Genomic DNA, 21,977 nt, shown 5'->3' with positions numbered 1-21,977 from the left:
GGTCTGCAGCCGGCACGCGGCACGCGGCTGACCTGGGGTCAGGGAACGCGCGCCGCCCCGCCCGAGCGGTGGAGTGCGGTCCGGGGGCGGACCCGGGCGGGGGGCGGGCCGGCGGCGGTCACGTGTGTACACAGGCCCGCGCGGCGTGCGCGCCGTGAGCCCCGCCGCCTCCTCGGAGCCCTGAGCTGCCCGCCCCGCTGCGACTGCGCGGCCCGCGGCCCAGCGAGCTGGTGAGTGGGCGCGGAACGCGGGGTGGGTCGGCGGCCACTCTCGGGGTCTGGGCCCGCGCGGGGAGCGAGCCCCGGGTTGCGGCGGCCACGGCCACGCACGGCCGGTGAGCGCACCGACTCTCGGGTGCCTCGGCCCCGCCCTGGCGCTGTCCTCTTGAGCGGTGCGGGCGCTGTCCTGCCCTCCCTTGGCTTGGGGGTGCTGTCCTGTCCCCCGGAGGTTTGGGGTGCTGTCCCCTGGGGGGGTAGGGGCGCTGTCCTGTCCCCTGGAGGCTTGGGAGTGCTATCCCCTGGGGGGTAGGGGCGCTGTCCTCTGGGGGAGTAGGGGCACTGTCCCCTGGAGGTTTGGGGGCACTGTCCCCTAGAGGTAGGGGCGTTGTCCCCCAAAGCTTGGGGGTGCTGTCCCCTTGCGGGGCAGGGACACTGTCCCGAGTCTGGGGCCAACCTGCCGCTGTGCGCTGACTGGGCCGTCGCTGCCCTGCGGTCATTAACCTGTGGAGGGGCATGTGGTTCAGCACCACTGAAGGTTCCTCACATGTCCTGCAGGCGGGGCAGGGCAGGGGGGAGGGTGGTGGAGGGAAAGGAGGCTGACCAAGTTCTCCTGGGTCAGCTCCCGTATAGCTTTCCTCCTTATGATTACACAATTTTTAGTTAAGTTCTGGAACTACATCTAAATGTAATCAGCAAGTCTGTTAAGTGTTTTAGATACTTGATAACACGTAAAATTCCCTGTTCATGGAAAGGCTCCATCATAGGAAGGCAGGGACCCCAGCCTTTGAACACCCCATCTGCTAACAACAGGAATCAAGCAAGCTAAACAGCTTACCTCTGTTCTCTAAGCCAGGCACTCCTCTGCTGTCATCACCTGACTAGTCTTTGCCCTGTCCCGAGGTGGAGAGCCTGAGGGCACTCGTCCATTTGATGTGGAGAATACCATTCACCCCTCTGATCTCCCCCATTCCTGGAGGTGTCCTCCAGCTCTAAGTAACCAGCTCCATATTTCAGCTGAGCAGCTCCTAACCTCCTAGCAGAGGTTAGCATTCAATTGCAAAAGGCCAGAAGCTGGCTTCATGGACCTCTACAAATACAAGAGTGTGAGGAGAATGGCTCTGACCATGTTTCTAGGCTGCTCATGCATAATGGTGACCAGATCCTCCATTGTCCTGACTCTGTCTAGCGGGGGTGCTGCTGAGTGACAATCACATCTAGTGTACAGCCACTCTCCAGGATGCACAGCACAGCTCCTGAGGGAGCTGCTGTAGGGCTTGGCTCTCCAAACCAGAACCTTTACTATCGTCCTGAATGAAGCAGGCCTCCAGATAAGTGTTTATCAGGCCCCTCACTTACAGGAAGCTGGGGCGGTGAGCCTGTCACCCAGGGCCACACACAGCTTTTTGACCATGTTGTGTCCTGCCTCTCTAGTAAATTTGGAAATACCCTGAGGATGGAAGAACACAGCTTTAGGGCAGAACTCAAATGTCAACGCTGAACTGGTGTCCCTGTAACTCAAAGCCCATGGTAGGCTGATGAAAGGCAAGGTATATCCACCTAATGTGGGTCATACAGACTTTTAGGTTGGGATGGAAAGACTGATTATACCTATTATATAATGAGAAAGTGACATACTTGCAGAGATCACTGCTGGGAAATATGCTTGTGTGACTTACTGATGGCAAGAGGGCCCTGCTGCCTCCTGGGATGAGGTAGGGTGGGGAGAGGACTCCTGGGACAGCTGCATATATCTCACATCCCTCGGATGTCATTTGGAATCCTGAAAACATAACTGCCACTTGGCCTTCAGTGACCCAACAACATACCAGGGTAGTTAGTGTCTTAGGGGTGGCAGGAGGTGGGGGTGAGTACAGAGAATTGGGGCCTCTGCATTAATTAGGGCACATGACAAATCATGCCCCTTCTTCCTTAAATGGTGTTTCCTGTTATCTCCCCTTGCTTGCTCCTGGCTCTAAGGCTAAAGCCACTTGTATAACCTGGCAGCATCTGCCCACAAGGGTCTCACAGGCCTAGGATGCAAAATACCACCCAGGCAGGGGACTCAGTCTAGGTAAGAAAAAGGTTGATCTTCTCTCGAATTTGAGATACCAAAATGTCATGGTGCTAGGGTTAGAGTTCAGTCCCCTGGGAGCCTCTACTTGCAAACACAACATCCCTCCCATTGCAGGACAGTTTGAGATGGGCTAGGTGTCCTATGCCTACCCTAGCAGACCCACCCTGGGTCCCTTTCCTACCCATACATGCCAGTGGGGTGTGCCCAGGGGCTGCCACTTTTAATTAGAACCCAGCAAATGGAGGAGGCAACTGTGACGAGTAAAAATAACCAGTGGTTCCTCTCTGGGAAAGGACCTCAGGCGCTGATAAGATCAGCGGCCCTGAGTGCCCCATACCCCTCAGGCAAGAGCACACCTAGCTAAAGGGTGGGAGAGATCAGGGAGCCCTGCTGGTGTGCCAGGCCTGCCCAGTCTGAAATGGAGACCTCATCTGTCCTCAGCCCCTTGAATTTCCGAGTGAGTCTCTTTTCATTTCTGTTTTCCCCTGGCCCTGTGTGCCTGGAAGGAGAGCATTAGCCTCAAACCAAGTTAGTCAGGGAACAAAAAAGCCCAAGTAACTAGTGCTCCGTTGACAAAAGAACGTGTGTCCCATCTCCTTCCAGGGAAAGGAAGCCAGTGGCCTGGCACAGGCGCCCTGCTGGCCCAAACCTGGCTGCTTGGTCTCAGGCCCCACAGTCCTTCCTGAGCCAGCAAACATGCCTGTTCTCTTCTACAGAGAAAGAGAGGCAGCTCTTTGTTTATGCATCTGAGCCAGGTTGCCTGGCTCACTCACTACTCTGCAATTTAGAACCGTAAAAAGCAAAAAGCTATAAAAATCAAAACAACCCATCTGTATAACGAACAGTTTCTTATCACACCCCAGGAAGGCACAGCGTTTGTGATAGGAATCAGTATGCGTAAGCTCTCTACATTGAAAAACCTATGAAAACACCAGCCTTTCCGGAGTGTCTGGCTCCTACCAGCTGGATGTTAATTGTAGCTAAAGTCTCTGCCCATTATTACAAAAGGAAATAAACATTCAGGAGTCATTTTCAAAGTATTTTGATTGTTCTAGAACATTCATCTGAAGTTGAGTCTCATGGTGCACAGTGGGTCTACGTCAAACAGAAACAACCCACGGGACCGTCAGCCAGGCTGAGGTGTCTGCCCACTTAGGGTACACTTCCTGGGCCTCACAGCCCCGTGCCCACACCCAGACCTCCCAGCAACAAGAGGCACTCCCACTCTCTCTGCTACCCGTTGTACTACATAGGGTCTACTGCTCACCTTGGGGAACAGCCTCTGAGAGGACCTAATAATCCTCCTCTCTAGCCAGGCTTCTGGCAGGAATCAAGAGGCACCGTCCCCCCATTCAGAAAGCTCTCAGCAGGTGTCAAACAGAGAGCTGCAGCAGGACTGGCTGGAGGGAGTGGGGTGGGGATAGCAGTCAGGGAGGGCTCCCTAAGGTGCTGCTGTCAAAAGAAAACTTCAGGGGTGTTAGTACCTGTTACGTGAACAGGGGAATCAAGGAAGTCTAGGCAGTCTAGGCAAGGGATTGGTGTGTGTACCCCTCCACCCCTGCCCCAGTGTGGGCAGGAGGCCCAGCACCAGTGGGCCCCCAACACCAGAGGACAGGATTTCCTGATTAACAGAGCAAGGAAATAAGGGTAAGGTTTTAGTGAAACCAGCTTAGCTGTCTTGGAACAGGCTGATTTCTCTTTGCTGGCTTTTCATCTCTGCAGGCTCTGCACGTGTACATGCCTATGCACACACGCACGAATGCATACACACATGCAGGACTCCCAGGAGGCATGACCCCCACCCAGCCCAGCAGCAGCCTGCTTCTGAGTCCCTGCAGTCCACCATCACCGCCCCCAAGGCTGCTGCTCTGACCCACTCCTGGCATCCTGCTCCACAGAAATCACTATTTACCTTAGCCCTAGAGTTTAGCAAAGTTCACTTTCATTGCTGACAGACATGCCCTTTGAATCAAGGGCTGGTTTATACCATTCTGGACTCTTTTTTGAAAAGGCACAGAAAGAAAGCCACCAATGTCCCGCCTCAAAATGCTTCTGACAGGCAGCCTAACTGGAGCATGGGCCTTGCCCCAGCCAAGAAGAGGAGTGTCACTGTGGAGAGCACTCCCTGAATCCTCCTGAGTTAAGACCAGAAACGAACTGGACCAGAGCTGCCCCACCCCCCATGAGTGCTGTGAACACAAGCAAGGGAAGCACACATTCACACCCCGATTTCATATGAGTGCAGCACCAGGAAATGCACGGTCTGTGCTGTTACAAAGCTCTAACCTGGACCATGAAGCCTCTGTGATGGGATGGTCTGTGCGCATGGCGGGTCTGGAGCCTGCTCCACCCTTCCCCCAACAGCCTGCACTAGGCTTGTGACTATTGCTCAGGGCCTCATACCTCCCTTCCTGTGTCCTCTTCCCATGTGTCAGGTGACAGATTCTGGGCAGGAGTTCATACACCAGCTTTCTGTGCATTCACTGTGTGTGGGAAGGAGGGGACAGAACTGCACCTTCCTTGTCCCCTCACCAGGGACTCGCTGAGGCCCACCATGCCATGCTCTACAGAGCTGGATCCACCTAACCCCCCAGTAGTCACATGAAAGTCTCCTAAGCTGGGGAAACTGAGGTAGTATTTTACCTGCCTAAACAGCACCACCCAGCGGGTAAGCATTGAGCCTGGGCATTAGTCTGGGCAGGGGACTCTGAGACCGAATTTTCAACTAGGTGAACATTCCACAGAAGTCTGGGCATGTGTGCCTGTCCTGGCAGCCTGCTATGCCAGTTCACAGGTCACTAGGAGGCGTAAGTTTTCGTATAAGCAGCCTCCTTCACTGTGGAGGCCCTATTTCAAAGTTCTCCCATGTAGGGTAGACTGAGGTAGGCCAGGGTTCAAGGCAGTGCTTGAAATCAGAGCCGCTTCCCCAAAGCAGAGCTGTTTAGGATGAGTGCCATCCTGTGTCATGCACGCTTGCTGCACCAGGGTCCTGGGATGCACCTGTCCCTCTCCATCCCCGGCACCTGGCTTCTGCCACTGCAGGCACCACCCTGCTGCTTCTGATGCTTGGCCCCTACTGGTTTTTCAGGGCTCGTCAGGCTGCTGAGCAGCAGCATGGCCTATGTTGCTCATCTTCCTTGTGGCCTGGCCTCCCACCAATAGGTCTCCACTGTATACCTGTGGCCCGCAGGCCTCTTTCTGTCTAGTATGCTGATTCACTAGTCAGCCACCAGTGCTATGGCATGTCTCCCCAGGCCTGTGCTGCTCGTGTATCAGGGTCTCAAGGCTATCTGAGTGACTCCTACAGATGTGGCAGGCTCAGGGGGTTGCCGTTACCAAAAGGGAAGAAACCCAAGAGCCCAAAAGTACTAGCTCAGGGCCCAGAGCTGAGGGTGCATCCACGGAGTTCCAAGCCAGCAAGGGCAGCTGCCCACAGGGGTGCTCGGGCTAGTGCCAGACCTGCTCTGCCACCACCGGAGGCCCTCTTCCATCAGGACCCACAGGTCAGCAAGTCAGACATCCTGGGGGTTCCCTTCTGTCAGCCTTCTCCAACTGCTCTATACCTCCAGCCTATGGCACACAGCCTGTCCTCACTCAGGTGGTGAGCCCATAACCCCACCAAAGAGCCTTCAGACCCAACGCAAGGGGAGCATGGCATGACCAGGAGGTGGCTGAGAAAGCTCCTAGAGTTGGAAATTGTCAGATCTAAGAAAGCATTTTCTTGAAATATAATTATTGAAGCGCAGAGGAGATCTTTCAAGAAAATGGCTTTTCTTTTACACGTAAGATTATTTGTAATGAATGTCTGTTGCCCAACTGAGGACACACAGGCCCTAGCTGGGGATGTAGGGAGAAAGAGGGCCTGGAAACCATGAAGTCCCCAGAAACCAAGATGGGGCACAGTACCCCACAAGGGCTCCATGCCCTGGGGGACTCCTAGTGGACACTTGGACAAAACAGCCACCTGCATGTCCACTGGCCTCTCATTCCGTCCTCGGCCAGCACTAACTGGGTCTTCCCTACCTGTGGGAGGCAGCTATTGCACTGTGCCCTTCTGACAGGGTGGCCTCAGGTCACCCCTTGAGCCAGCAGACGCCCGCATAGCAGTGCTGTGACACCAAGTGCACAAATGGATGCCTGTTGTGACCATGTGACTCTGTCCTTGTGAACCTCAGCCTTCCTCTCCTCTAAAGGGTAGGGCTGCTGGGGCCCAAGAGGTGACCCCTCCAGACTGGAGAAGAAATGACCACAACTTTGTTCCCTCTAAAGACTTCCCACCGCACAGCCAGCCTCATGCATGGGACATCAGCTCAGCTCTTAGGTCCCCTCAGGCTTTTCTGGAAGAGAATGTCATTTTGAACCTCTGGACTGTCTGGAGGCTGCCTTCTCTGGGATGTGCATGCTTCCAGGCTTGAAAAAAGGGGTGCTGTGCAGCTGCAGAAGCATACATGGTAATGATCTGAGTTGGCTGAGGGCTCGCCTGGGGCAGGGGGCTTGGGGCTGCTGTTCACTCTGACCTGGCCCAGGGTGCAGCTACTCCCTGCTTCCACCAGGCTGGCCTCTCATATGCTTTCCTCCCTCGGGCACCTGCCAGCCCAAAGGCCTGGAACCCTGCTGCCCCGAAGCTGTAATGGCCTCACCATCTCAAGGGAACAGGATCCGGAAAGGGAGCAGGCTCTTAAAAGGCCAGCCCTGTTGTCATGATATAGGGGCTTTCTTCTATTTGAGTGTAATTAGAAAACAAAACAAACACACAAAAAGCCCTAAGAAAGGTAGAGTATGTGAGTCACCTTTATGGAAAAAGCCAGAAGAAAGTTACAAGGGACTCTGTCTTGGACAACTCTAAGCAGGTACAGGGTCCCTGGCCTGCAGAGCTTCCTCCCTGTCCTTGCTCAGTCAAGATGCCCAGTGCCTGTAAGGAGCAAGCCAACCTGACCTTGCATGGCACTCCTGCAGCCTCTCCCCCCGGCCGGGGGCTGGGCTGCCACTCTGTCACCACGGAGGCCTGGGGCCACATCCCGCTTCAGGCCCATGTCCGGCCACACAGAGGATGGGGCCCCGTGCTCCTACTGCTGCTGTTCTTGTGGATGCACCTACGTGTGCTGGCGGTGTCTTTGCTCTGTGGACCTGGACTGACTGGCAGTCCTGGCTTGCCAGAGAGCACACTGCACACAGACTCCACGGGAGAAGCAACCACAGACCCATCTTGGCAAGGGTCTCGAGGGTGGGTGGGTTCCTTCTCCCCATGGAGATCTAGGGTGGAGAGGAGAGTGCTCTGGGAAGACATTCAGTTATTCGTGTGTTCCTGGGTCCCCACGGAGTTCCAGTCTGGATCAGCTACCCTGGGAAAAGGCTGGGACCCCAACCAGGAAGGGAGAGGTTCAGGAACAGATCAGCACCCAGCTGAGGTGAGACAGTGGGCTGGCAGGAGTGGGAATCCATGGGGGCCCCAGGTACAGTCCTGTCTGCTGCAGGCCTGTGAGCACAGCCATTGCTGTGGGTGCTGACACGCGACCTGTGTGGATGTCATGGGGGAGTCAGTCCCAAAGGAATTTTGGGGGAGGTTTTGGGAAGTGTGAAAGGCAGTAGTAAGTCTGGCATCAAGAAGCTGGAGGCAGGCCCAGTAGAGAAGGGCAGAGGAGCTGCACCGAGCAAGCTGGTCAGGTGGGAGAAAGTGGGGCAGGAAAGGCAGGCGGGCCAGGCAGCTCTGCCAACAGACCCTTTTAGAAAGGGCTCTAGGGTGCATGGAAAAGGAGGCAGGCCTAGGAGCCAGGGAGGCAGCAGGGAACTCTGTCAAGGAGGGGCCTAGGGGTCCTAGGGAGGAGGTGTGGAGACAGGCCCAGCCTGCTTGTAAGGCCAGCCTGGATAAGAAGCCCACTGGGGTCCTCAATGACCCTGACCCCTTCAGTCAAGGGGCACAGCAGGTGACAGGGCCCTGAAAGCTAAATTATCCATCCTGCCTTTTGGGAAGAATGTGGCAGATTTCCAATTGAGAATGGGTGGAGCAGGGAGTCGGGCCCTGCTGAGTGCTGGCCCAGCGTGGCCCTGGAGAGAGAGCCTTCCTGGAACCACCCGCCTCCCCCGGCTGTGCTCCAAGTTCCTCTTTCTCAGGAGTTGGAAAGGTGGTCTGAGGCCTCGGGGGAGAGAGGGAGCCAAACCATTGTTCCCAGGTCCACCTCCTCCCCAGATGGCCTGAGGGGAAGTCTCTGTTCCCAGGTTCCTGGACTTGCAGAACCAGAGTGCACAAAAGGGAAGTGGAGTCACCGCAAGGAAATGGGAACCAGAGAAAGGCAGGCCTGGGCCAGCCCCCACTAGAGGCCCTCTGTGGCCAGGAGGGCAGGCTTGGGGGTTCGGGGGCATCTGCCTGGTTCCCAGGTGCAGAGTGTCCAGCAGCGCCCCCGCCCCACCCGTGTTCTCTGAAACACCTCAGCTGTGCTGAGTCAGCAGCTGCTGGACCCAGCTGCTGTGCTTTAACAGCTGCCCTATGACTCGGGTTTAGACAGGACCACCGCTTGGCACTCATGCCAGACCTGCTTACACATGGCAATTCTGGGGGTGCTGTCCTGAGTACTTCCCATCCACCTGTGCCATGTGCCCACAGCCCTGGGCTCGGCTAGCTCCACCCCTGGTGCTCACAGGGACTCGTGTTCTGTTTGCACAGGATGTGGGTGAGCTCTTCTTGGGGCAGGCACTTGGCTGACCTATGCCTGGCCCCCTGCCCCTCAGCCCTGTCCTCCTGCAGACAGAAATGAATGCTCACACCACACACCAATCACTGGCCTCCCCAGAAGAATGCTCGAACAAAAGTGTAAAGCTTGTCATCGTCAGGCTGACAAAGTGACCAGTTTGTGTCTGGAATCATGATCATCCTGGTACTTGAGACGCAGAACTACACACAGAATTGAACTCTGGCTTAAGACATAAAGTTGATAAATTCTGTATTTACTAGCTGTCAGCAAATAGAAACTCATGCCTGTTTCAGTCAAAGACCCAGCACTGATGGTCACCTCCTGCTCTCCACAGATCAGCCCAGTTAAGGCACACAGGGACAGCCCCTCTCCAAAGCGCGAGCCAGGGCCACACAAGCACGAGAACTAGGAAGGAAATTCTAAACAGACTGTGCTCCACGTGATGATTTCCTAAGAATGGAGCCACCCTTAGCCCAGCACGGCCGCTTGCCAGCTGTCCTTCCCGCGGCCCCAGGAGGCAGCCATGGGCAGCAGGGCAGTGGCTTCCTGAGCCCTTGGCTGGGGGGACACAGCCAGCAGCACACAAGCCGGCAGCTCCACCGTGGCCAGTGACCCCAGGAAGATACCCGCCTTCCTTCCTGCCGGCGCTGAGGCTATGCCCAGCCCTCACTGCCCAGGTTCCAGGGTGAGCAGCCACAGCTCCTCTCCACGGAGACTCCACGAGGCCCATAGTGCTGTCCTCGGTGGCCACTCCGTTTCCTTGCTCAAGGGAAAAGGGGAACTCGTAAGTGCACATGCTCTGCACCCTGAGTGTTTGCAACAGCCACATGGACCCTGGGCAGTCACTGGGTGCAGGCCTGGGGTGCAGACAGTAAGGAACCAGAGCGACAGGACAGGAGCCTGATCCGACGGTGCTGGCCCTTCCAGGCACAAGCCTGGTTCTGTGAAACTGGCTGTAAACAGAGAGAGGGAGGGGCCACGGTGCCTGCCAAGGGAGGCAGAAACTGAGCGATTTACTGGAGGAAAACAAGTGGTGTGCTTCCACACCGGGCACTAACTGCACACACGCACCCGCGCAGGAAGCCAGCGCCGTGCGGCTGCCGCTGATAAGCACACAAGGTGGGGGGTGGGGGTGGTTTGCAGAGAAACACAGGATCCTCTCTGGCGTTTGTGCTTCAGTGTTGCTTACGGACAGAGTCTGCGGTCCAGGCACAGAGAAGTGTGGGGCTTGGGATAAAGGTAAGCAGCCTGAGGCTCGGCACTGCTGCAGGCCACTCCAGGGCTATACCAGGGGACAGTAAGGGGACATGGATGGGGCCCCGGGGGACATGCGGCAGGCTGTGGCCAGGGAAAGCGGAGGGAACATGCGGCAGACAGTGGCAAGGGAAAGAGGAGGGTAGTGACAGGGCCTAAGGAGGAGTGTGATCCTGGGGTCCTGGCCTGGGCACAGAGTGCGTGCCAACCTTTCTTGCTGGCCAGCACCCCACTTGAGCCAACGCCTGTCCTAATGATGGTGGAGGGCCCTTCCTTTTCTGGGGCTGCAGTTCCCCTTTTCTGGGACAGGTCTTTGTCCTCTTATGAGGAAAGAAAGGGACTTGGATGTGAGAGTAGGTGGGACATCTCAGGCTGACCCTACAGGTACTTGTGCAGGACGTGAACCTGGCAGGGCCTGACCAGAAGGGTCTGACTGTGGGCTGGTCACAGCACAGACAGATGCTCTGGGATGGAAGATGTCCACAGTGGCCATAAGAATGTACAGTTTCCTGAGGCCCGAGGCCCATGAAGTTTGGCGGACAAGCTCTCTGCAGCCATGGGCTCCTGCGCACTGCACCCCCGCCCCCAGGTTACTGTCAGAGCCATAGTTCAGCATGGAGGCCACATTTAAACATCCACAGCCAGCTCTGTAGGCATTCAGGAAGAAGGAGAGCAGAAACTGGCCATGTAATCAGCTAAAAGAGGACATAAAAGGGACCCCGTCCCCAGCTTCCTGCAGGAACCAGTGCCTTGGCTGTTGACCCACAGGTGTTCCAGGAGCATGCCATCCACCTGGGGCTCCCACCTTTCCCCCCAGAATCCAGCCACTGGGGTGCAGAGCACCCACCAGGGCTAGAGGCTGAGGAGCACTGTCTAGATTTTAGGACCTAGATTTTAGCCCATGCTATGGATGACAGTAAACACTTCTAAAAGTAATGTAACCAATACGTGTGGGCAGAGCCCGGCCAGCCCTGCGCCGAGCCTGACCCTGGACATCGCTACCGTCTGACACATGACATACATCATCTCAGGCTGCTGGGTGGCATTTATGAAGATTGCAGAACATCCCTGCTGACTCGATGTCCCTGATGTCTGCATGGCCCACTTGCCCATGGTAGTCTGATGATGCTGGGCTTGAATGCAGATACAGTCCTGCTGTGAGGGCCCCAACCTCCCTTCATTTTGTTCAGTGCTAACTGTCCTGCAGCCCCTGTGGTCCAGGTGTGGCAGGGCAAGGCAGACCAGTGGGTCACACTGCTCTTTCTCGATGTCACCCCCTTGTTCCCACGCCAGGCTCCGGCCAGCACAGCAGCAGGGCCAGACCTCCGAGCCCTGTCATGGGCAGCAGGGCTGGCAGATCCCTGTCCAAAGCCTGGGAAACAAATGTTTGCTTTGCGTGTGCTTGCCCAAGAGAATTTCTTATTGTAAGAGTGGAAGATCAGGTTGGACCAAACTATGTTCTGAATGTAAGGTTTTCCTCCAAAGAATTGACATTTGTGAACGGTGTTTTTTCTTCACATTATGGGTTCTCATGGCCAGCTGTGTACCCAGGCCTCCCATGCGCTAGGACACAGGCCACTTGGTTGCATTCCGCCTGGGCGCTGCCTCTCAGGCTGGGTGGGGATACTAGGGCCAGTGGCCCACCCCTGACTGTCTCTCTTGGCCTGGACACCTTGGCAGGGTGGAGCTCCCCAATGGGAGCATGCCCTCCTCCCTGAGGAACCCCAGGCTACATGAGGGTTCTCACGGATGTGCCCTCACTGGGACTGTGATGGCCCTGTGGAGACAAAGGTATGAGTATCTCAGCCTGTGGCACCCACCCCCACTTCCAGCCTCCTACCAGTCAGCTTAGCACCTTATGCTCTCTCAGCTCAGTTCAGGGCACACCTCAGTCACACATGCCAGTTTGTCTAGCTGCCTGTCTATCTGCTCCCATGTGTGTACCCGTGCCTGCTGATGGGGCTGGAGGTGCAGCATAATGGTGCAGCCTCGGTGGCATGAGAGACAGGGCGGGCTGACCACCAGATCACAGACAGGTGTGGAAGGCATGCAAGCAATTTCTTTGCACTTTAAGAAGTGTCTGGGCCAGGTTGCAGCCTGCCTGCTCGGCAGAGGCTGCTATTCTTACCCAGGAGGCTATGGAGGGTCACCCTGTCATAGGAAGGCCCATGTCTGTATACATCCCAGCCCCTAGTGCTGTCCAGGTGCCACCCTGGCTGACCTGCCAGCATCCCCAGGGGCACCTGTCTTTCTAACCCCACTTTCAGGAAGAGGTATAATAGCAGGGAGTTACGAGGACTTGCTCAAAGCCACGCAGCCCAGGCGGAAGGGTCAGGACTGGGCCCTCATGTCCCTGGGGCTCAAGGGCCAAGGACATGATGGGAGTGGGGTAGGTCCTGCAGTGTCCCTTCCCAGTGGAGAGAAGCCGGGGCCCTGCAGGAGGCATGAAGCATGCCAGGACAACTCCCCCAGTACTAGCTTGGGAAAATCATCCATGGTTCAGACTCTCAGAAACAGGCTTAGGGAGACTTGCCACGGCCGTTAAGATGACTGCAGCATCGTGACCTTGTTGGACTGAAGACAGCCATACGACAGCACCTTTGCACTCACAGAAAACACTCAGGACAGAGTATTTTTGAAAAGGCCCATAGTCTCTGACTGTTCCTGTGAGAGTTCAAGGGGCAAGGCTTTCTTCCTGCACCACCTCTGCATTTCGGAGGGTTTGCAAGCCCGGGGCTCTGGCTCAAGAACACCCCCTAACTTTCTGCTGCTCTCTCCCACACAGCCCAGCCCGCTGCCGCCGCTGCCGCCATGTGGAGCTGCGGCCCGCTCAATGGCACAGGCAGCCTGGAGGACCAGCTCCTCTGCCAGCACTTCCACTTGGTCCTGTCCGTCTTCTCTCTGCTCTACCTGGTCATTGGCGTCCCCATCGGCCTGGGCTACAATGCCCTGCTTGTCCTGGTCAACCTGTACGACCAGAACAGCATGACCATGCCCGATGTCTACTTTGTGAACATGGCTGTGGCGGGCCTGGTGCTCAGCGCCCTGGCGCCCGTGCACCTGCTGGGCCCCACTGCCTCTGGGTGGGCCCTGTGGGGCTTCAGCAGTGAGGCACACATCACACTGCTGGTGCTGTTCAACGTCTCCTCCCTGGTGACCATGTACTCCACAGCCCTGCTCAGCCTCGACTACTACATCGAGCGCGCTCTGCCGCGCACCTACATGTCCAGCGTCTACAACACCAGGCATGTGTGCGGCTTTGTCTGGGGTGGGGCCCTGCTCACCAGCTTCTCTTCCCTGCTATTCTACATCTGCAGCCACGTGGCGGCCAGGGTTGTTGAGTGTTCCAAAATGCAGGACACAGAGGCTGCTGATGCCATCATGGTGTTCATCGGGTACTTGGTCCCCACCCTGGCCGTGCTCTACGCACTAGCACTCATCTCGAGGATCCGGAAGGAAGACACACCCCTTGACCAGGATGCGGGGAGGCTGGACCCCTCGGTGCACAGGCTTCTGGTGGCCACCGTGTGCACACAGTTTGGGCTGTGGACGCCTCACTACCTGACCCTCCTGGCGCACACATTGCTTGCCTTGCGGGGGAAGCCCATGGATGGGCGCTACCTGGGGATTCTGCTCTTTGCTAAGGATGTGTCAAGATTCTTGGCATTCTCTAGTAGCTCTGTGATGCCGCTTCTTTACCGCTACATCAACAGAAACTTCCCCGGCAAACTCCGGCGACTGATAAAGAAAATGCACTGTGGGCACCAGAGCTGCTCCCCAGACCAAGTGGGGGTCCAGCAGGTGATGGCATAGAGAGCCGACTCCTCTGATTGTGGCCACTCTGAGCACCGGTCTTGGGGCCACTGTCAACGTCCACTGCGGAGCCACCTGACAGACGGCCAACAGTGCATGCCCTGGAGGCACAGCACTTTCTCACTGTCTTCCCCAGGAGGTCACTGAGGCAAGAACAAAGGACAGCACAAGGCATGTTCTCGCCAAGTTTTCTGCCGTTCCAGACAGGCCATGCTTCCACCAAGGCCACATTGTTCAGAGCAGCAGGGGCCTAGGTGAAGAAGGCTGAGTTGGCCCACCTGCTTTTGCCGGCAGCGTGTGCCTGGTCCTTTAGGTCCACACTGTCAGCCTCCTCCACACTGGGTTCCCTGAATGAAGTGATGACAATCAAAAGCCAGTATTTACATGGTCTTGTTAAAATCCTTGATTTCCTCTCTTACTTTATTTTTGTTTGTGAAAAGAGAGGTTTGATAGAAAAGTCACAACAGCATGGAAAATGAAGGAAACAACACAGAAGAGCACCTGTGTTGGACAGATGGGGTTGGGCTTCATGACTGCAGGGTCACCCTGAGGAGGCGTGAGAGGAGAGGTGCATGGTGTCACACAGAGATGGCATGAAAGTGTTTCCGCAGGAAAAAGCCAGCAGCGTGGCTGGTCTTAAGCGAGAATAAAGTAGCCCGGGGCTCTCATCTTGCCGGCCCAACACACCTGGTACCCCTGCTCTCCTCACGGGTGACATTAGCTGACCTCTTTCCATGTAGGTCAACTCCCCCCTAAATGGGTACCAAACTGAACAATAAAGGTAAACTGAAGAAAGGAAAGGGCGGTTTCCACAGAACCTCAAAGGGGCTGCTGGGGGGAGACAGGCCTGGAAGACCGAGCCTTGTCTGGCATCCAGGGTGGAGAATAGGGCCACCCTAGCCACCTCACACCTGTCTGATCCTCCATGGCTGCTACTGGAGGAGAGCCCAAGACCTGCCTGCTTAGCCAGAATCCTGGATCCTCCACACTGTGGCCTGTACACATGTGCTTTAAGACTGTGGCAACGGAAGCCCCCTGCCTCCCACACCATCTGTTCACCTGCACCCCAGCTTCACAATACATCCTACCCCTGCAGCCCCTAACTCCCAACTCTGAAACCCACAAAACTCTAAAAACAGGGAGATTTGTTTCTCAAGTCTGCAGCAAATTAATTTGTAGCAGACCCTAACCTGAAGTGGCACGAGGGCACTTTTCTGAGGAAAGATGAATGTGATCCTGGGGCCCAGCCCCAGTCCCAGTGTCCTACAGTATGCGGTCCATGCTGCTTGTTAACTGTCTGTGTGTGTGTGCATGTGTGCACCTGCACATACAGAATCCAGGTCAACAGAAGTTGTTTGCTAAAAGGAAAACTATAAACAGGCACATTCCTTAAAATATGGTTTATATTTCAACCTAAGTTTTCCTGCAGTGTGATGGTTACAGAGAACAGCTTGGGCTGGAATTGGTAATTTGGTGACTCCCTCCTGCTTTTAGGGTTGTGCACCCAGGAAAAAATTTTTTCTTTGGTCATTGCTCAGTAATGCACCGTATTTATTTATTTATTTTAACCTTTTGACTCTCTTCACCCATTTCCCCCACCAGCCACACCCCTGCCCCTGACAACCACCAATCTGTTGATTCTATGACTTTGGTTGTTTTTTGAAAGATCCCCCCTATACGTGAGATCATGAGGTGTTTGTCTTTCTCTGACTTAATCCACTTAGTCCAGTGCCCTCCAAGTCCATCCATGTTGTTGCAAATGGCCAGATTTCATTCCTTCTTGTGGCTGATATTCCATGGTGTGTGTCATGTGTATGTGTACACAACCCCTGCCTCTTCTGTGTCTGCTCCTGTGTCTTGGCCATGGTGAATGATACCCCAGGAACACAGGTTGCAAACATCTTTTCAGTTAGTGGTTTGGGATCCTCTGAGTAAATATTCACAAGGGTGATGACTGGATCATAGGGTAGCTGGTTTTTTTTAACTTCTGAGGAACCTTCTTGTTTGAGTGGCTGCACCAGTTTGCATTCCCACCAGTGGCGTCTGAAGGTTCCCCCTTCTCCATGTCCTCACCAGCTCTTGTCTTCTTGTTGATGGCCTTCTTAACAGATGTGAGGGGATCTCCCTACTGAGGGATGCAGAGTGCATTCATTTCATGTACATGTTGGCCATCTGTATGTGTTCTTTGGAGAAATGTCTATTCTGACTCTGTGCCCATTTTGCAATCAGACTTTATTTTGCTACTGAGTTTCTTTATGTATTTTGGATATTAGTCCCTATCAGAGATATTAACATACTAACCTGTGACAACCTGAAAACTCAGTTCTGACCTGTCTGGTCCAAGGATAACAGAGTGTGGCTCTATTTTTTGCCACGTTCCGTTCAGGGAAATCTCTCCATTTGGTCCTGGTCTCTTGGGAAATTCAGCCTATGACTTAGTTGCCATTGTTTTTTTTATCTGCAGAATATATCCCCTTTAGGATGATGTGAGTTAAGAGTCTGCCTGGGCAGAATCATGAAAGTACACTGGATGCCAGAGCCCTGGTGTGACTTGAGCCTGGTAGCTGTGAAACTCTGGACAGGTTCTGTGGGGCCCATCTACTTCCTAGCCAGTAGATCCAGGGCAGAATGAGAGAAGTTTCCACGTTGCTTCTGTCAGGAATGTGCTATTTCTACTGAAGGACACAGTCCCCTCCGCTGTTCCAGGTCTTCTGATGGGCTGGGGTTTCTTTTCAAATCCTGAAAGCCTCAGGCCTGACCCCTCCCCACTCCTGCCACCCCCACCCTCCTCAAGTTGTGGGCTGCACAATGGGTAGTCCTGAGGTCATGGCTCCCCTGGGAAACCCTGGTGTTGGCTGAGTGACTAGTGCAACTGCACAGTCCCCTAGCACTGCTGCCATAGAACTTCTCACCTCAAACATGCCTGTTCCTGCTTGGCTTCTAGTTCTGTCATGGTGGGTGGGCAGCTCCAGAGCCAGGGTCAGGCCAAGGTCCAGTATGCACAGCCAGGCTCTTGGGTCAAGAAGCCAGCACCGTTATTACCAGAAATGGGATCCAACTTGTGAGCTCGTCTGTAGTGGCAGTGATACTTCAAATAAAAAGTCCCTTTTCCTTGCTTCTCTCCTCTGTTCTTTACTTAAGGAGAAAGAGGTCCTAGGAGAGAGGGAAATCCCAAGAGCACAGAGCTGAGGGGCACACAGGTCTCTGCCACAGCCCTTGAGTCCCTCACCCCAGCTGGGGTCCCCCAAACAGGAGAGGGATCTAAAATCATGGATTTGTTTGTAATTTCTCAGTGGCTTTGGTTGCAAACTGGCTTCTTTCTGACAACTTACTGGGGACCTGAGAGAGTCCTGCCAGGGGTCCCTCCCCATTCCCAATGCCCACAGTTGCTGGTGACAGAGGGCCCCCAAGGACATGTGGCAGCCTGGCAGCTCTTCCTGGTGAAGCACCGGCCCATGGCAGGCTGGGGTTCCTGTGTAGACCCTTAACCTCTAATGGAGACCCTCTCCACTCTCACAAATGTGTCTTTACCTCCATACTCTTCTCCCTGCTGGCGACACCTCTGCCACCAACCCCACATGCTGCAGAGCCTACTCCCCATTTGATGTTTGTTTATCCACATTCTTGTGCTAAATTATTCTCAGATGAATCTGGTGTGACCCGACATTTCTCTTCCAGGTATGGGTGCTTCCAGTGCTTCTGCCAAGTTGCCAAAAAAACAAACAAAAACAAAAACAAAAAACTGAAAGAATTTTGAACTGAGAGAAAAATGGAAAAAGCTAAAGTAGACTGTAAATGCACGCATATATATATATATGCGCGTGCGTGTGTGTGTGTGCACACACACACACACCCTTTAACTGATCAATCTGTATTTCTCCCAGTGAAAGTTTACGTTCCAAGGTAATTCTGTTATCAAAACTTCTAGATGATCACATTTTTATTAATCCACAAACTCATCTATCTTGCCATGCTTAAGATTACAAAAAGCGAGTTCAACCTTAGGTTTACTTCATGAAGGTTAGAAAATTTATCATAGGAAACCAGACATACTGTTACGTGTGGCAGAGATGTCAGTAGGTCAAACATTCCTTTATGGAATGCACTTGATAAAGGATAAGCCTGAAATAATTTATTAAGAAGCTAAATTATAAGTCCAATTCTTGAATTTAAAATCAGTTGGAAAATTTGGGGACTTTTTCATTTCTCATCTGTTAAATCTGCTCCAGTGGTTGCACCCGTTGGCCTAAAGTTCTATGTAAATGATGAAGAAAAACCTGCTAAAGAAAAAACCCACACATTTTAAAATTTAAATTATTTGATATATCTTACTCAATTTTGGAATTCTTAAAATGTGTATTTCCAGGGGTATATGATGTAGATCAGAAAATGGCACAGAACTTACCATAAAACTGGTTATTTCCTGACGTTACAATTACATTAATACAACCAGTAGTCATTCAGCTGCATACAAGCCCCTAGGCTTTGGCTGCTAAGTGGCAGAGGAGCCGTACTCAGAAGCCACTGCACAGGTCAGTCATGAAGGCTAGCAGAGACAGCCTTACAACTCTTACAAATGTTATTCTTCCTTGAGAATAATAATTTAAAAATTGCTGACTGCATCCTGAGGGCTGAGTATAGAATTGAGTGTCCTGGTGGCTCCAGAAGCTCCATATAGGAGGGGCTGTCCCCCGACCCCTCTGTAAGAGGTCAATGAGCTGTGTACACAGTGAGTGCTCGATACACTTGAGAAGTGAATGAGTCCTCTACGAATGAAGGAATTTGAACATACAACATACCTATTTTATATTAATAAAGAATATGCAGTTTAGACTTTATGATTTGTCTTGTTCTGTTGAGCGTGTGTATGAGACAGGAGTTCTGAGTACAAAGCATTTGTTGAGTGCCTATTGTGTTCTCAACCTTTCTCCTGATATTTAAAACCACTTCGTAAGTTCTTTTGGCCCATCTGCCATTAACATTAACGTCATGTGAACCTGTAACGTGAGATGCTAATGTACAATATGCTGTGAAGTTGGAGTGCAGTACTTTTTGAAGTCCTAGCAGGACACTACATGACTCAGAAATACTTTCCAGCCTCTAGAGCAGGCGTGTTTGCGGAGCTCCACCCAGTGGCCATCGGCAGACCTTCACTCTGCAGGACAGCCAAGTATCGGCCACAGAGCTCCGGGACACTGGGAACTGTGTTCATGCCACGTGAGGGTGCTTCTCACAGGTCTAACAGCTGACATGATTTGGGTTGGCTGGGTCACATTCTGTGATGTAACTCAGTGATCTTCTATGGTAGCTTTAACTCCCCAACCAGCTGCTGAAGAGCAGACACCCTGACACACATTCCCCAACAATCAGAGCAGGAACAGGAATGTCCTTCAGAAACTATTCCCTGCAGATACTGGCTCAGAATCCATGAGGCTCTCAGAATTCACAACAAATTGTGCTTTTACAAAAAAAATACCCTCAGCAGCAGTGGAGAAGGGTGCTCAGTCCACCAGGTGCTGCTCTGCGGGCATATACACACACATATACATGCACATACACACTGGTCATGCAAAGCCCATGCGGTCCCAGGTGGCAGCACTGGAGTCAGCAGAGCCTGGCTGACCTACAGGGACAGTAGCCAAGTGTGGGCCTGGATTTCTGTGTTGTTAAGGCTTGGCACACTATTTACAGGGCAACTATATGCTGGACTTTCTGATCTCCCAAGTGAAGCCAAACATTTAATGCAATGTTCTACATACCAGGGAGCAGGAGAAGTGCTATGGCTAGAAAGTAAATAAATAGTTTTAAAGATTGTACATGCTTTAAAAAAAAAAAAATGTTGGAAAAGCTATCTAAAAGGGCACTGGTAAATGATGGAGTGTGGAAGGGGAAAGCACTCTGGCCTGTGGCCGGTAGGCCAGCCCATGAACCAGCTGGGAAGCCTCACAGGTCCAGCCTCTGCTCCAAGGGGGCTGCCCATCACGTGCATCCACAGGTTGTTTCAAAGACCCAAGGAGGGCTGCTAGGAAGGGATAGGGCTCCATGGGGACTCCTCTGAGGTGGGCCTGGGCCATCCTGCACCAGGGAGTAAGGATGAGCTAGAAGACTAATGGGGCTGTGTCAATGGGACACAGGCCCTGGCTTGTAGACATTCCCCATGGCCACATTTGGGACAGTTTGAGCAAACAAAAAGTGAAGAAATAGAAGGGGGAAAAAAGTCCAAAGTTACACTCAAAAGGCAGGGAGCCTCAAAAAGGAGGGAGGAAGGGAGAAAGAAAGCAAAAAGCTCAGGGCAATCATGGGCTTAAGAAGGACTAGCATAAGGCAGGGAGTGGGGGGTTTGGGCAGAAGGGGTCAGGAGTGTCCATGTACTCTAAGCAGCACTGCCAACTCCTCAGTGAGATAAAGACCAGGATGCTCTAATCTGGTGCCCTGCTTGGCACCATTCCATGCAGGTGTATCCTTGGCTCACCTTAGAAGGGCTACCATGTCAGCCTGTGTGTACACAGCTAATGCCTGAAAGGCAAGGCCTAGCCTGTGGGCAGGCAAAGGACAAGCCGGCCAGTACCTTGGTGGGGCCAGGATGCTGCATGTGGGGAGGCACAAGCCCAAGACAGAGGAATGAGTAGCTAGGGATGCCTGGGTGCCTCAGTGGTTGGGTCTGCCTTTGGCTCAGGTCGTGCTCCCGGGGTCCTGGGATCAAGTCCCGCATCGGGCTCCCTGCAGGGAGCCTGCTTCTCCCTCTGCCTGTGTCTCTGCCTCTCCTTCTGTGTCTCCCATGGATAAATAAAATCTTAAAAAAAAAAAAAAAAAAGTGAGTAGCTAGAAGCAGAACTCAAAGGACAGGTGGGACGGGGTGTGTGTGTGGGATGTCCAGAAGTGAGTCAGGGAGGGGACTTGCACGGCTGGGCTGAAATGCCCCAGCAACAGGTCCAGTCAAGGAAGAGCACCAAACAAGAAGCCCATGAATCCCTGGTGCAACCAGACACCCTAAGCTTGGACCCCACTGCTTTCCTTTCCAATTCCTGGACTGTATCCTGACCTCCATCGCTGTTCCCTGTGCCTCTGTCCCTAGAGTCTAGGTTAAGTGCTTCCAAATCCCTTATTTCCACAGGTGTCCTTGTACTGCAGCTTCCATGACTGAAGCATCCAAATGACTTCTCTCACAGACTGAGAGCCTGCCACTGTGAGTCCCTTCACGCTCCTGCATTTCCAAGATCAAGGAAATGCTTGTGCAATGGACTCACGATTTCACATGGTATGAACAATGCTCTGGAAAAGGGCCTGTTCCCACAGGGCCAGCAGCCCTCCTGCACCGCTTGCCCACCCCTCACCTCTCAGGAGGAGGAGCCCACACTCCTCGCAGTCTCTGGAGGACACTTTTCACCTCTACACACTGGTGCCTCATTTGCAAGGAGACAGCCAGCCAGACAGGGCTGAGTGGACCAAACACTGGGGCCTGAAGGGCGTGGCCATGCTCGCCATGTGGTTGTCAGGCAGCACTGAGACAGGCTGGCAGGCTGCAGGGTTGGAAGTCAGGTTGAAGCCAAAAAAAACCCAAACATGGTTTTTTTCAGGAAAACATTTGTCCAAACATCCCAAATCCCCCCCAGTGTCTGAAAGGCCCCATTACTTGGCACTATGGGTCTACTCCAAGATTCTCAGGTGACCAGCAAGGCCAGATGAGCATGGAGATAAATCACGAAAGAGCCAGTAGGATGGCCTCTCGGGGCACTGGCTCAGCTCCCTGTCCTGGCAGCACCTGTGGGGGTGCCCCCATTTTGGCATGCCCACCAGAGGCCCCCATAATCCCATACAACTTCAGAGAAACAGCCAGACCAAGATTACTAAGTCCACACTAAGCCTGCTCTTTCTTCCTCTTGCTGACTGCATGACAGCAGGACAAGGAAAGCAAAACAAGCAGTTTGG

At 53.6% G+C, this 21,977-nt stretch overlaps 2 protein-coding genes across 3 annotated transcripts in view; one reads left to right on the top strand and one right to left on the bottom strand.

Annotated features, from left to right (window-relative positions):
• C6H7orf50 (chromosome 6 C7orf50 homolog) overlaps positions 1 to 21,977 on the bottom strand; it is a 148,254-nt gene that overhangs the window by 58,572 nt on the left and 67,705 nt on the right. The gene's annotated exons all lie outside the window — the stretch shown is intronic.
• Positions 140 to 18,886, top strand: GPR146 (G protein-coupled receptor 146). Of its 2 annotated transcripts, none has more exons than XM_025416016.3 (2): positions 140 to 230; positions 13,021 to 18,886. In XM_025416016.3, the coding sequence occupies exon 2, from the start codon at positions 13,047 to 13,049 to the stop codon at positions 14,046 to 14,048; it is 1,002 nt and encodes a 333-aa protein (XP_025271801.1). In that variant the 5' UTR covers positions 140 to 230; positions 13,021 to 13,046; the 3' UTR covers positions 14,049 to 18,886. The 2 variants fall into 2 exon arrangements, with proteins under 2 accessions (XP_025271801.1, XP_025271800.1); XM_025416015.3 differs by lacking the exon at positions 140 to 230 and adding an exon at positions 9,484 to 10,220.

Source organism: Canis lupus, chromosome 6 (genome assembly GCF_003254725.2).
Source record: "Canis lupus dingo isolate Sandy chromosome 6, ASM325472v2, whole genome shotgun sequence".
Classification (NCBI taxonomy): domain Eukaryota; kingdom Metazoa; phylum Chordata; class Mammalia; order Carnivora; family Canidae; genus Canis; species Canis lupus.
Note: the sequence above shows the minus strand (reverse complement) of the source record. Positions and strands in the feature narration are given on the sequence as shown.